The sequence below is a fragment of the Phacochoerus africanus genome, chromosome 10 (assembly GCF_016906955.1).
Source record: "Phacochoerus africanus isolate WHEZ1 chromosome 10, ROS_Pafr_v1, whole genome shotgun sequence".
NCBI lineage: Eukaryota > Metazoa > Chordata > Mammalia > Artiodactyla > Suidae > Phacochoerus > Phacochoerus africanus.
In genome coordinates, this window is record NC_062553.1 from 83,557,591 (window position 1) to 83,569,952 (window position 12,362).

Genomic DNA, 12,362 nt, shown 5'->3' on the forward strand with positions numbered 1-12,362 from the left:
GTTATCAATTTACAATGGAATTTCCAGGGAAATTACTCTGCACAAGGAAATGTATATTTTAAAAACCCATCTGTTACGCAACCACACGCATAGGGGTTGTGAGTATGTGTGTGTGTGTACGTGCATATGTGAACAAACGTGCCAATATATACACACAGGACCTGTACAACTTGGGAAATGACTTTCAAATTAATCAAAGAAAATGAAATCACAGGAGTGTGTAGCAGGATAACAGTCGTTCTTTTTAATGACGGGATAAAAAATAAATGCCCATTGGAAAAGAATAGTCAAACAGTCCCAGAAACTATACAATGTAACTTGTTAGATCCAGCAAATAAGATGTCATGTCAATGATCTGATCAAGAATACCTGCCCTGGTCACTCTGCGGAGGTTTCTATCCACTTGTTCACATTGAGGACCAAGATATCCTTTCTTACAGAGGCACTTGTTGGGTCTAACACAGACACCGCCATGGCGACATGCTGGCTCACATTTTGCTGGGAGGAAAAAGAGCAGTAAAATCACACTCCATTCAGTAAGTCAGAATCACTGAATATGAGGCTGCTGAGTAAGCGAAGGGAGAGGAAGAAGGAGGAAGCCAGTCCCACCATGATCCAAAAGACAACATACACAAGGAAAGGTTTTCAGACTTCCAGCTCTCTGGGGTCCAGAACACAGCAGACAATGGGAAGCATTTCTAGAGAAGCAGGTCAACCAGAGATGCAGAAAGCATGGGAAACAACCTCAATCCCTTGCACAACTATTTGAAATAAGGATGTCATTTCTTTTAAACCTCTGCTTCCCTAGGGCATCCCCAACAGAGGGCCTTCCGGGTGGCTCTGTTTCCATCCCTCCAGAGCAGGACCTCATGGTGGGTAGGGCGTGGCCAGAGAGAAAAGTCAGTGTTCCAGCATCACCAGAGCAACATTAGGAAATGGTCAGTTCTTGATTTTGGTTGGAGGGAGGATCCACCACGTGGATTCCCTTGGATTCTGCCCCTTCTCTGCCGCAAGGGGTGCATGGCATATGCCTCACCTCTGATCACTCCCTGAATGAAGCCCCTTCTTGGGGGTCCAGGCGGTTGGCCAGCAAAAAATTTTCTGAGTGATCCTTTTCAGGGCTATTCTACAGCACAGCGTCTTTTCATTAAAGAATGTGTAACACTACAATAGAGGTAGGGAATGTGAAGATTTATAGCTAAAATGAGATGAAGACATAAAATTGGGTATGTAACTTCATTGTATCTTACTGACAGGATGAATCTAGGGTGTGCAGCCACTTAGACTCAAATTCCTTGAATATATGTCCTTATACTTTTAGAGGACAGGGTTATTTTAATTTTAACCTTTTCCTACACATTATTCAAAATCGAGGGGTCTGTGGTTCATATATGGGAAAGAAAGAACAAGGAGGAAGAAAATATACTAAAATAGTCTTTTAAATCTATGGGAGATGAGTAAACTTTGTGAGTATATGAATAAAGTTCTTGCTTGAGTCAAAAATACCACAAATATGTTACTTTTATAAAATGGTCCTTGTTTGTCTTATATATCCAAAGTATTTAAATTGATTTAGTGGAAAGATTGAAGTACTTTATTGAAATAAAACTTCATATGAATTGGAAGAATGTCTATTTTCATCTGTAGCACATATTAATGTCTATTATGGTATGTATCATGCCACCTAAATTCAAAATTATTTGCTTATCCTCAATTTAACATACTGCTACTAGAAAGCACTCAATAAATACTTATCTGATGAGGTGACTTAAGAGATTAGGCAAAATATAAGTAAGGAATAAAATAGAATGGACACTATATAAAAGAAGTAGAGAGAATAGATATTGTCAGGCATCAAAGGAGGCAGAGGGAAGATATATCATCTGGAATTAGAATATTATTGCATTTAAACACTGATTTTCATTTTTTGGCCAACTAATGAAAAGGGAGACAGACTAGGTCAACAGAATGTAAGCATTTTTTTTTTTTTCTTTTTACGGCTGCACCTGTGGCATATGGAAGTTCTCAGGCCAGGGGTCGAAGTGAAGCTCCAGCTGCAGGCTTACACTACAGCCACAGCAATGCCAGATCCAAAGTGTATCTGTGACCTATAGGTTAGGGATCAAACATGCACCCTCGTGGAAATGGACACTATGTCAGTTGGGTTCTTAACCCCCAAGCCACAAGGGGAACTCCAGCATTGTTTTAAATACTGTAATTAATTTCTGTTGAGTTTTAATTATGATAGTGCTTTCCTAGACATGTAACTACAGTATCAATCATGTAATATTATTAGTGTTGAAGCAATTTAAACTTAAAATGTATACTGTTTGTATGACTTTAAATGTCTACTTTTTGTTAGACAATATATAAAGTAGACAAGTTATGGCTATAATTTTTGGAAATAAATACATGTTCAGAATAATGAAAGATGGGCTTTATGAATTAAGGATATCATTAAATATTATTACAGGACTTTAATTTTCATTGGCAAGAGATACTTTAATATTTGAAATGGCAGAGATCCAAATCTTTTTGTAAGTAATACATATATGCTGGTTGTTGAAAATGTACTTTCAATATGCACGTCTTCAACTCTAGGTATCTAAATTTATGTAGTTTTCTTATGTCACACCCAATAGAATTTAAACGGGATTGCAGTAATTACCGGAAGTCTCAATTTAAAGGATGGAATAGCCCTGGAATAAATCTCCTTTGCCCTCACTGAACAGCTGCACACCTAGTTGATGATTCATAAGGGAGTGGCAAAAAGAATTTAAAAATATCATAACATGCCTCTAGATAACTGCATTTTCCCCTTTTCTATTAAAAAAAAAAACCACTGAAAACTCCTGTTTTTAGTGCACTGCAGCAAGAAAGCAAGCAGTAAATTTAGGGAGGGCATTTATGGAGTGTCTGGAACACGCTGGCACTTGGAAGGGGGCTTTGCAAACACCAGGTCATGGGCTGGTGTGCAGTCTCAAACCCAAGCCTGAGAGCCCACAGCGATGACCTGGGTGGGCTGTTTTCATTTTTGATTTTGAGAAAGAACTCAATTATGTTTATGATTCACTTAGATAAATGAATTGTTTACATCAGGAAGAGGGGAAAGATTTTATGTCCAAGTTCAGAAACAGACTAAGCATTACTGTAAATGGCTACAAATTTGAATACTAGATCATTCTAGAAGAAATAACTGGTGTTACGTTCTTGAGCTCCTAGGGGTTATCCTATGCATAATCTTTCTCAAGGACAACAGAAATACTAACCGATTCGACAGAAGTTCCCTTCCCATCCTGGGCTGCAGCAGCATTTGCCCGTGGGGGTACAGTAGCCATTCCGACAGAGGCGGGAGCACTCCGACGTCAGTGTCTGGGCAGGGTGGACTGTGGCCCTACATTCCTCAGGCATCAGAGGTCTGCATCAGAAGACAGCGGTTGAGAGGGCATTTGGCTTCAATGTCAATACTGGAAAGACATCTAGTGATTTTGTGCTTACAAAGTATGCTTACAAAGCATGTCTCTTGCTTTCTAAAGAGACCTTTCTGTTTTATTTTCTGCCACACCCACAACAGGCAGAAGTTCCCACCCAGGCCAGAGATGAACCCACACCATAGCAGTGACAACTGCTGAGTCTTTAACCCACTGAGCCACCAGGGAACTCCCAGAGACCTTTAAGTGACATAGTCGGAAAGGCTGACTGCTTTCTCAGAAGAGAAAACAGACACCCATGAGGAAACAGACTAACCAGATATGAACCAAAGGGAACAAATTCAACATGGTGAGAAACTTTATCATGATTACAATTCATTGATTAAAAATGTATATGTAACATTGATATTTTGGTTGCTAAGTATTCCTAGCAATTACAATAAAAAAGATGTATAGATATTAAAATTTTTTTTTCCAGAATGCCAACAAAAATTTTTAGGAATAGTCTCTGAGCTATGTGTCACTTGTTATTGGCATATTTGGCACAGGGCTGAAGTCAATCATCAAAATGAACACTTGCAGCTTAAAAAGCTTGGGGATCAATTTTTAATTCATTTTTACATTTCTTTTGAGATACTTTTCCCAGAATGATTGTTTTTGAAAGGACGTGATAATATGTTATGTTTTTACTATCGAGTCAAAGTTTAAACTCTTTGTGCAAAGAATGATCTATACAGAGAGATTTTTATATACATAAACATATATATCTCATAATTTGATTTTGTCCCACTACAAAGGAAAAGAATGCTAATAGTAGCAAACAATACATCTCATCTGTCACATAAAAAGTCACAGAGGTTGTTTTAATTGTTTTAAAATGGCCATCACTAAGGGAAGGCCCAAGATGCCTTCAGGAGATTTTTTTTTTATATCTTACTGTTTCTGAGTAGGAGGCTGTCTTTCAAGTTGGTTCAGGCTGGAGTCATGATCACAACTGCTCATTACCTAATCTTCGGGAAAAAAATGTGGTTTTCTATCAGTCACTGCTACCTGTGCCACGGTGTGGTTGAGAAAGCCCTTTTCAGTGAAGGAATGTAAACAAATGTTTCACCTCCAGTCAAATCCCCACCATCAGGGATGGCCAAAGTGGTTGGAGTTCTTAAGCACCATAACAACGAAGGCGATAATTATAGGTCAGAACCACCACAGAGGTAAATGATATAGCTTTCTAAGAGGAGCAAATAATTAAGCCCTGCAGACTCCGATTTCTTGAGACAGGTTATCTTGTTAGGCCCCTGTGGCAATATGAACAGTGATGGTAATTTGAGGCCTGACCTCAGGCTGTTTCTTCAATGACTCAAAACCGTATTTAAAATGTATAATGACTTCTTTAGCTCCTCTCGCCAATAAAACCCCACTCTCTGTTGAAATGTTGTGTTTTGCAACTAATGTGATTGTTCAGGAAACTTCCTTCAATCTATTCAACCTCTTGTCTAAATCTAGAAATGGTCAATGTATGTGAAAGGCATTCATTATGTGATGTTATTATGTAATAATGCATTCCATATATTCACTCAGAATGCACTATCAAATATTTCCCATGTGTCCCCAAGAGCAAGGGCAGAGTGTGACTCGGTGGAGAAACTGTGAAATGTTGATGCAAGGAAAGTGAGGGTATTGCCCTGAATTATTCAGTCTCCTTATTGCTGAATAGCCCAAGTCTGCTTTGTTTCTTCCTCATATAAAATTCTGACTTCGCTTATGTGATGGTGGTGGCATTTTTGACCACCAGAAGAGCAGTTTTTCTGTAGCTGGTTCTTCTGGGTCACGGGCCACCATCATTCACCGAGTCGTATTAGGTAAACGGATATTGTTCACATTTTACTGGTAACTGAGAGTCTGTTTATCCAGATTCTCTTTGTTACTCAAAGAGAATTAGACTCTCTTTCTGATTCATTCAAGAAAAGAGACCCAGAGGTAGAGCGTGTCAGGAGTATGTTACATGTTATATGTGATGCAAAACATGCAGGCACATAGCTCACATGCTGTTTAATGATCTGGTTCATGCCTGAGCAGATGAATCTAAAGAGAAGAAGACACTACATAGATCAAGAAGATAGGTGACTCAGATTAAACAACAACCAGAAGATGTTGCTTGTTTGAGGCAAAGCATCCACACATGGATTCATGTGTGCTGGGAAGAGATAAGGGGATGTGACAAATAGGGATTCATCTCTAAAGTGTGGTTCCTCAGGGCAGGGTTGTTTCCTGGCTGATCCTCTAATTAGACACTCTGACTATTTTTCACCAAACATTCAAAAGCATGGAAACTCAGATTATGGACAGAATTCTAAACTGTCTTTTGCTTAAGATTGAGCAAGTGCGGAGTTCCCGTCATGGCGCAGAGGTTAACGAATCCGACTAGGAACCATGAGGTTGCGGGTTCGGTCCCTGCCCTTGCTCAGTGGGTTAACGATCCAGCGTTGCCGTGAGCTGTGCTGTAGGTTGCAGACTCAGCTCGGATCCCGCGTTGCTGTGGCTCTGGCGTAGGCCGGTGGCTACAGCTCCGATTCGACCCCTAGCCTGGGAACCTCCATATGCCGCGAGAGTGGCCCAAAGAAATAGCAAAAAAAAAAAAAAAAAGATTGAGCAAGTGCTTATCTATCTGTGGATGTGACTGCTTCTTATTTGGGCTTGTTTAGCTTATATGACTGTGGCTGTCATATATAAACATGATTCCTCAAATTTTTATTTGATTACACAGGCAAACAATTTTTTTCTTTTATGAAGTTGGAGACTAACATCTCTCACTTACTAGCATGTTAAATAAATCCTCTTCTCTCTTTTGAACTGTTATTCTGTGGGAGAATCCTTTAACATGAAAAGGTACCTAAAACATAACCCTTCACTTACAGGACCTCACTTCTTTTAAGGAATGAGTTACCCTGTTTCCCTTTTCTCTTCCCCGTAGGGATGAAAATGTTCTGAGCACATGGCCACTCCAAACAGCATTGACTGGCTTTAACATGGCAGTTTGGGATTGAGTGTGTGTTAAACTCAGAGAGGACCGAGGCAGTGGCAATTTAGCAGAGATATGGGTTAGGCTGCCTAGTGCTCATAAGATTCTGACAACTTTCACAAATACCTGCTCAGTTTTGTCCTATGGTTAAAGATACAACCATAATGAAAGCAAATGAGAAAGCCACTCCAATTTTCCAGTAATTTCTTAGTCAATTTTGTCCTCTTAGGACAGGGCCAACCTTGTTATTCCCAAATTTAGAAGATTAGAACATGGTAGAAGAGATTGCATAGCTTGTACGCAGCTAATTACAGATAATCTGGAACACTTTCCTAGCACAGCTTTCAGAAACAGGGAACCTCTTTAGGAAACAGGGGACCAGGCACCTGTGCTTCAGGCCCTGTTAATTTCCCTATCCAAACACCACCACCATGATAGACAAGAATCTAAAAGGGTGTGTGGATTACCTTCATTCAACTTTATCAGCTTAACTCAATGTATATATTTCCAAGGGAAAATTAGGAAATGAAAAGTTATGTATTTCCTTAAAAGGAAAACCTAGGAGAAATGACTAATGAAACTAGATGATAAGGTCACCTGCTTTTAGGGGAAAAAAGAGACAAAGTCCAATTTTATTAAATTGCCTTAGGTATTATGTTTGCAATGTCCTAAATTCAGAAACTGGTCTACTATAATTATTTCTGCTGAATACAGAAAAACAGGCACTTCAGTAATTCAGTAGATTTGTTGCAGGAAAATCTTGTTGTTGACAAAACTGAATACTACAAATAAGGCTAGTGGGAAAAACAGAGTTGGGGCAGACTCCTCAAGATCTATGCAACTTGGCAACTCAAGCACTAACAAAAAACAAAGGTTGGTACCTTGGGAGAGGGCAGCCCAGGAAGCAGGTGAGCAGTGGGTGGAGGACAGATTTGCTTAGGGGAGATTAGAAACACACAAACCAAAATGGCGCTAGAAGTGAGGCTGTGAACTCAGGAGGAAGTGAAACCTGCAGGGAGCTCTGCAAAGCTGTAGGAATGAATGCCCGCTGGGGGAGGAAAACCCACTGCAGGCAATTGTTTCTCATGTTAATGCCTCACTGAGACGGTTCCTTCTGCAAGTGCAACAACCAGGCTGAGGCCCCACTCTTGTCAGTCTGGCTCTACTTGCTTGAAAACCTACATAATGTCCACGTTCTGCAGTCATTATTCTCTTTTACAGGTGACCTAATTAGTGTGCAGAACAGACTGGGCCGGGAAGCCAAATCATGGTGAGTTTGACCCAACTCAGTACCCATCGCCTTCTGGACCATGAATTTGCCAATCTATAACATACAATGTTTTGGCATAATTGTGTTGTCCTGAGGTGTCCATTTTTATCTCCGATAATATTATTTATATCCTAGATAATGGGTGGAAGTCTCCAAATTTAAGGTAAAAATAAGCTTCCTCAGAGGAAGGAACTAAATTCTCATTTATATTCTCCCTCCATAGCATGCAATAAAGTATCTTGAACACAGGAGGCCAGCAAAAGATACCTGCACATTGGTTAAATCTCCTGATTTAATCTTAGAATTGTACTCTGATATGATTTTTAAAAACCAAAAATTAGGGTACAATAAAAAGCCAATGACTTTGCTTCCTAATATAAAGGAACCATATTCTCTTTAGAATTTTACATCAAAATCAATTTTTTTCTACTTCAAAACTTATTTCATAAGCCATAAATTGATAAAAATGTTAAACACTAAATGAGAAATATCTATATTGGGAAAACAGACATTATTTCTTTTCTATTCTATTCTATTCTATTCTATTCCAGTCCAGTCCAGTCCATTCCAGTCCACTCCACTCCACTCCACTCCACTCCACTCTATTGTCTTTTTAGGGCTGCACCCACAGCATATGGAGGTTTCCAGGCTAGGGGTCGAATCAGAGCTGTAGCCGCTGGCCTACACCACAGCCACAGCAATGTCAGATTCAAGCTGTATCTGTGACCTGCACCATAGCTCACGGCAGTGCCAGATCCTTAACCCACTGAGCGAGGCCAGGGATTGAACCTGTGTCCTCATGGATACTAGTCAGAATCATTTCTGCTGAGCCACGACGGGAACTCCAAAACAGACATTTTAAATAACACTTTGATTACAATATAATTTAAAAGACTTGAACCCTATAGTATTTTTCTTTTAGAAATCATCTAAAAAACAAGTATTTTCCCACTTTAAAAGCTGTAGATGTGTTAGTGTTTTAATTTTATATTATATGAAGGCAGAAATTTTAAATATCACTAAATGCTTTAAACAGGAAGTTAACATTAGAAACAGAGTTTCTATCCATTAAAATAGCACAAAAATGTCAGCTTAAAATCTTTTTGAAGAGTATTAGGATGACAGATTCCCAAATTTTGATGTTATATGTTTTGATTCATTGACATTGACAAAAACTAAGCTATTTAAGCAGCAGATTTTTTTAAGCGCAACTAAAATAAGTTAGATTAAAAAAAATAAGGCTGAGGTACAATTTTTTCTTTAAAAAGTTCATCTTCCTCTAGAAAATCTTTTTACAAATTTATGCTGCTGTTTTATGCAAGATTAAAGCTGCCTTTATCTCAAATACTGCAATATATGATGCTACCTTGTCTTACAATAAAAGTATAAGATATTCAGAAGGTCTAATAATACCAGTTCCCACCATTGTCCCAGGTGGGGGAGAAACATGGGTAATAAAAAGAAATGCTGTTAAGAGTTTTTTGACTTTTAACAAATGAATCTTTTTTGAAGAATATATTTTATTTTATTTTATTTTTTGTCTTTTTGCCTTTTCTAGGGCTGCTCCTGAGGCATATGGAGGTTCCCAGGCTAGGGGTCGAACCGGAGCTGTAGCCACTGGCCTACGCCAGAACCACAGCAACGCAGGATCCGAGCCGCATCTGCAACCTACACCACAGTTCACGGCAACGCCGGATTGTTAACCCACTAAGCAAGGCCAGTTATCGAACCTGCAACCTCATGGTTCCTAGTCGGATTCGTTAACCACTGCGCTATGGCGGGAACCCCTGAAGAATATATTTTAATTATTGACATTCTCTATTTCATGTGTTAACAAATGCCATTTATAAGTGGGAATTCAACCATGTTTTCATAGCAATCTGTACAAATACTCTAGGAACTGATATTCCAGCATTCAAAATTAATAGTTTAAGAAAGAAAGACTATAATTAGTAGAAAGCAGAAAATTCCCTTGAATGCTGTGGTCATGTTCTTATCTCCAGAAAAGAGGACAGACATATAAGAAGCATTATATCAGCATTTTAAAATATCATGGTCATTTAAATAAAAATGTTTCCATAAATTATTGCATAATATTTTCTATATATTTTGAAATAGGGGATGGTTTGACATAGCATTATATGGATTACCTGGGTATGTTTAAGTGTATTTGTGTGCATATATACACATAGACAAATCTTAGTAGACTATAAATAAAATTCAATTCCAGTTACATTAAGGTCATTACCATATATGAGGTTTGCATGCTCATCCCTTCATTAGAAGTTTTGACTTGGATCTTATCCTGTTCTTTTGTGATATATCTTTGAAATTTCAGATGCTCTGTGGCAGCGTAGGAAGGATTTGTTAGCTAAAAGTATTGTGCCCCACAATTTAAACTATAGCACATTGAGTATAAAACATAAACCAGCACATAAGTGCATACCATTTTTCATTATTGGAAATGTAGAAAAGTCATAATAGCAACAATGTGGGCCACGCTCGTCTTTTAGGCTTCAAATCCACCATGCTGAATGGATTTTTATAGGGCATATACTTGTTCATGACCTCTAGTGTTAAGAAATTCTGTCATGTTTGAAAACTAGTCCCTTGTCGAGCCTGTGTCCCTGTTAATAGCTGAAAGGTCAATGGAGCTGCTAAACAGTTTGTATTACTGTCAGGGTGGCCATGAAAACACCGCCTGCAGCAAGAGGACTTGGCAGCTGGGTCAACAGGCACTGTGGGGATTTTATCAACCTAGGGAGGCCACTTGCATAAAACTTTGACTGATGAATTGGGACTAGACTGGCTTATTGGGCTAAACCCTCTCCATTATGCATGGCTTTCTTTAGGATGGCAGAGCAGCCTGCTGGCTCCCTGAGACACATGTGAAGGATAAACAGACCGATTTCCCCTCATGCAGTGATTTCTGTGAAGAAAGCACTCTTCAGCATCCAGTATAATGAGTAGGATGAAGATATTAAGAACAAAATAAACAAAAAGCAGTAAGTGGGACCATTGTGGGGAAGGAGGCAGGAGGAGCAGTTTTTGGTATTGGTCACCCAGGAGTCCGATATGAAATTTCTGGAAAATGGTCTCCAAAGCTGGGAATTTGCATCGCTAATTTATAGACCTCTTGAGGGAATGGGCTGTGTGACTTGGGTGAGTAACAGATAAGCAACATGTTAAAACATAGCAAGAAGACTGGGTCCACAGTCATTAAATCAGCATGTTTAAGAATAATTTTTGTTTTATAAATTCCTGGAGAAAGAACCCTGGCAACGTTTCCAAGTCAAAAAAGGTCATTTAGCTGAAGCTCAACTGAAAGAAAAAAATTAAAGCATCTTTATCAGTAGTGTGAAAAAATGTGTGCTCGATGAAAATAAAGCTTGGGAAGTTCATAACTCTGTTAGAATTCTTTCATTTCCATCCCCCTGGAGCATTTGTTCAATTCTGAAAAGATTTAACAGAGGGCAAGCATCCAAGATGTGACTTGGACATTTGAAAACTAGATAGTCAGAGCTCTTTAAAACTCCATGGACACCTTGGACCCAGTTTTGGAACTAAGACCACCTCAAAAGTTGAGAGATCACCTGAAGATCATTCTTGAATGCACGGTGCTAAAGAATTGGATATGCCCTAAACATACTATTTAATTACCTTCCCAGCACTCTGCAGAAAGGATGCAGGAGCAGAATGCTCTTCCGAACTTTACTGACAGGCCAAGGAACACAACATGGTGACATAACTTAATGCCGTGTCCCACACTGCTGTCCTGCCAGGATATACTTCCCCTGTCTTTCTAGTCTCGAATGGCTCTACTAAGTGAAACTAGTGCTCCGTGCATTGACTTCTGCTGGCAGGAGGAGTTTTCCAGACCAGGCCAAACCTGGTACTTTGGAGGACCCCGTAAAGAGGCCTCACCAGCTGGGTGATCAAATGGTATTGACGTGACCCTGCCTCCACTCTGCCCTGAGATGTGACTCTTCTACCCCTGAAAGTTTCCTTATTCTCACATGGATGCAACATTCACCCCTTTTCTGCTTCTTCCTCAATAACTCCTGAGTTCTAGTTAAGCCTCAGTGAAAGCTGGTGTATTCTCACTGACTTTTTTTTTCATTAAAAACAATGACATTTGTTTATAACAGCTAATACCGCCATCTGAGAAGGATGAGCATCTGAGAAAGATGCTCACTGAAAATGATCTTAAACTTGTGTAAGTGATTATGTAACATACATCTTTAGACCAAATTGTCCTTACAGATGAGGTGGTGATGCTGGAAACTCGTCTGTTTTTGCCAAAGTGACTCAAGAACACTGTATATGGTTTCTAAACTCCCTCATCTTTCTTCTGTGTGTGTGTGCATGTGTGCATATATGTGTGTATAGGGCAAAGAGAAAAATATATATAAATCCTATGGTGAGTAAGAATGTTTCCATGACACATAATACAGAATACAAAAGTTTTATAATTTGTAGTTAATCCCTTCGAGAGCCATGAGTCAATTGATGTTTGAAATTTATTCTGAAAACATTATTCTATCAAGTCTGAGTCTTTTCCATAAGAATACAGTTAATCTCAGATTTCAATTTTAGTTAGAGTTTTGATGTAACAAGAACTGTCTATGTATTTTTTTTTCCC

The 12,362-nt window shown here is 39.0% G+C and overlaps 1 protein-coding gene and 1 long non-coding RNA gene across 2 annotated transcripts in view; one reads left to right on the forward strand and one right to left on the reverse strand.

Moving 5' to 3' along the window:
- Nucleotides 1-12,204, forward strand: part of LOC125137674 (uncharacterized) — a 109,981-nt gene extending 97,777 nt beyond the window's left edge. The window contains exons 4-5 of the long non-coding RNA XR_007137473.1: nucleotides 7,672-7,720; nucleotides 10,573-12,204. This is a non-coding gene — a long non-coding RNA (uncharacterized LOC125137674). The remainder of the gene's footprint in view (nucleotides 1-7,671; nucleotides 7,721-10,572) is intronic.
- HHIP (hedgehog interacting protein) overlaps nucleotides 218-12,362 on the reverse strand; it is an 86,611-nt gene continuing 74,466 nt past the window's right edge. The window contains exons 12-13 of the mRNA XM_047798595.1: nucleotides 3,270-3,418; nucleotides 218-498 (exon numbers count right to left, since the gene is read on the reverse strand). Coding sequence (XP_047654551.1) covers nucleotides 305-498; nucleotides 3,270-3,418 — 343 coding nt within the window. The 3' untranslated portion in view covers nucleotides 218-304. The remainder of the gene's footprint in view (nucleotides 499-3,269; nucleotides 3,419-12,362) is intronic.